The 3,148-nt window shown below is 52.4% G+C and overlaps 1 protein-coding gene across 1 annotated transcript in view; it reads right to left on the minus strand.

Moving 5' to 3' along the window:
• TENM2 (teneurin transmembrane protein 2) overlaps positions 1–3,148 on the minus strand; it is a 550,878-nt gene that overhangs the window by 38,915 nt on the left and 508,815 nt on the right. Inside the window, 2 exon segments of the mRNA XM_027771820.1 lie at positions 192–1,066; positions 2,233–2,387. Coding sequence (XP_027627621.1) covers positions 192–1,066; positions 2,233–2,387 — 1,030 coding nt within the window.

The following is a 3,148-nucleotide window of genomic DNA, read 5'->3' on the forward strand; positions in this document are numbered from 1 at the left end:
CAGTATCAGGGACCCAACAGAGCAAATCATTTAGGAGTCAGAGAAAGGGGACATGAGCATCTCAAGGCCACAAGAAATCCCCAGTTAGGACAATGTGACTGAGCAGCTTAAAAAGGGATGGGGATGGCTAGTCCCGATGCCAGCTAGGGCAGGGTAGGGGCGCTTCCGAGCGACTCCGTAAACCCACTTACTCATAGAAAATCGTCCATCCTGTTTCATCACTCTTGGTGGCCAGCAGCCCAGTGTTCCCATCATAGGTCATGAGGCCGAGTTCCAGGTTCTGTGTGGACACGACTTTGAGGCCTCCATTGTTGCCCACAGTGAGGGTGATGATCTGGTTGTCGGGCATGAGCAGGTGGCGGGGCATGCCGCTGCTGTCCCGACGGATCTTCAGGGAATTGCCGTTGTTGTCGATTAGCTCAGTGACGTCGTTGTCAGGACTGTATGTGAAATTGTACAGGTACTCTCCTGTCACCAGGCTCACGGTGTACTGGTGGATGCCGTCGGCATTGAAGACATACAGCTCCTGCTCTCCGGGGGACGCGGCCTCGTACTGGTTGAAGGCGTTAAGCACGGGCTTGTTCTTGCTGACCGCCCGGATCCGAATATTTCCAAGGTCCGCTATGTAGATGGTACCATCTGGAGCGACAGCTAAGGATGATGGGGAATTCAAGATGGCATCAGTGGCGTAGGCATCATCTCCTGAGTAGCAGTTGCAATTGACATCGTTTTTGCAGTCGCAGTCTGAGGCTGCCCCAGCCAAGAGGCAGATCTCCCCGTTGGTGGTTACCTGGCGTAGGCGGTTAATCTTCTTCTCGTCTGTCTCAGTGATGTAGAGGACCCCCGTGTGAGAAATGGCTATGGCACTGGCGGACTCCAGCGCAGAGTGAATGGCTAGTTTGCTGAGGGAGTAGTCAATGCCGGGCACCTGGCAGTGCATGGGACGTCCTGCAATGATGCTGACTTGGTGGTTCTCAGTGATGCGCAGGATGACGTTGTTCTCTAGAACATAAAGGGAGTTATCCATGGGGTTGACAGCAAGGTCTGTTGGCCACTCCAGGCGAACCTGTGAATGACATGGCATCCGATAAGAAAACAGCCTCTCATATATCCAGTCTTTACCTGTGGGGCACAGGTTTTGTGCATCTCGGAGGAAAGGCTTAGCTTTTTATTATGCTAACCGGACCTACAAATGACCATCAGTGGGTCTGTGGCCTGTTGCCATGCTAAGTACGCAGGAGAGGGAAGCAGCAGCTAGGTCGGGAACATCTGCTCTGTCATCGGCCCCATCTCGCGGAGGTCACCGTCTCTGCCCATGTTGCTTCCTTTCCACCCCCACGATTGCTCCGTGGCCAGAGCTGTAATGTCTGGTTGCACAGGCAGTGCACTGCACCAGGGGCCAGAGCCTTCCAGCCTGCATTCACCACGCCACGGGCCTGAGGAGGCTGTGTTCATTGAGGAGGCATGAGAATGAGAAGGCGGACCTATCGGAGGGCCGTCAAAGCACGGGCTGGCCAGCAAACCACACCTTGCGTGTTTGCTTGAAAAGGTGAACCGAACCAAACACATTTTCCTCTGTGGAATTTGTCATAAAAATCTCAGTAGCAAGTTGTCAGTGTGTTGTGGCATTTGAGCTGAAATTTATGAGGGTGACTGAGGGTTGAAAGGCCCTTATAGAAAGGGTGAACATATATTCCAGGTTGTTTGAGAACAAATACTGCCCATTTGGGCAAGCGTCTGTTCTCTGCCACTGTACGAGCCCCGACTAAACGTGCACTTCGGGGGATACTGGAGAGGGCCCTGGTCTCGTTACCACTGCACAAAGTGAAGGTTTATGTAGTGAGGACGTAATCATATCCGATTAACGGGGAAGTTCTGATTGACACATAACACCGTACGGTGCATTCTCAAGCCTGCAGTAATGATGGAGAAAAGAGGTAATTACACAGCAACTCCTACCCTGTAATCTGCCACGGCGGGAGGGAGCCAGCAGCTCTACTTTCTGAGCGGAGTTTCCCTCTTTTCTCTTCTCTACCCACTGCCTCATGCCTGTCTGACATCCTCCACTCTGCCCTGCTGTCTAGCCCCTCTCAGGCCTTCTCTGAACAAACCCGTGATCTCTACCTATGTCTTCCCCTCCCATTCGACTTCCAACCCAAACAGAAACCAGGCGGGAACTCCAGGCCACGAACCCGGCGTTGCGCAGTGATGAGAAATGAGAGCGAGTCCCACCTGGGCAACGTCCATGCTAGAGTCACAGCTCAGCGGCCGCACGGCGGTGAGGTCGTTGGAGCCCAGCAAAGTGGAAATGATCCCATTCTGGTCGACTTTCCGGATCATGGTGGCATCCACAAAGTACATGAGTCCGTTCTTGTCTACGGCAATGCCTGGAGAGGAGACAAGCAGTGGGGTATATGTCTTGGAAAGGAGGAGGGCTGATGGGGTGGAGGCAGGGGACGCCTTGCTGACATGCCTTGCTTGCACTAGGGTCTTTATGGGATGAATGCACACTCAGAATTGTGGCTCTTAGCCTTTTGAGGCTAGACCTTTTCCGTGGGCACTGTGCTGAGATTGGCATGATTCCTAAGGTGCTGGCTGTATCCCCAAAGAAGAAAGCACCTTGGGCTGCAAATGAACAAATGAGGAAATAACCCTGCATCTGCTCTCTTTAGAAGTTATTTCCAAGTTAATTGTTCTAAAAATTATTGGCTGTAAATGACTTGAATACCCTTCACAATTGATTGCAACAAAACTGAGAAATAGTCACAAACTCCTGCTTCGAAGTGTACCCTGTGGAAAGTGTTCCCCATTTAGCCTTGACTCCTCGCAGCACTTCCGTGCCTGCAGGGACACCGGGCCCTGGGGTTCCCTTGCTGAAGGGCTGGTGAGACACAGACAGCGGGCTCGACTTCGCTGTTTGTGCCTCAGTGCCCACCCACCAAGCTTCATGTTCTTAATCCGAGCAGCGGGTTGCCTTCATAGTAGCTAAGAGTGGTAACAGGACGTGACACTCAAATGATGGCTCCTTAACCTTAAGGACCTTCAGTCTTTTTCAAATAACGACCTATTTGCTATGGTTTGAACGTCACTCAGAAATCCATGAGTTGAGGAAGCCCGGAAGAAGCCACCAGTGGCGCGCGCGGCGGGA

This window comes from Tupaia chinensis, unplaced genomic scaffold (genome assembly GCF_000334495.1).
Source record: "Tupaia chinensis unplaced genomic scaffold, TupChi_1.0 Scaffold000234_1, whole genome shotgun sequence".
Taxonomy (NCBI): domain Eukaryota; kingdom Metazoa; phylum Chordata; class Mammalia; order Scandentia; family Tupaiidae; genus Tupaia; species Tupaia belangeri.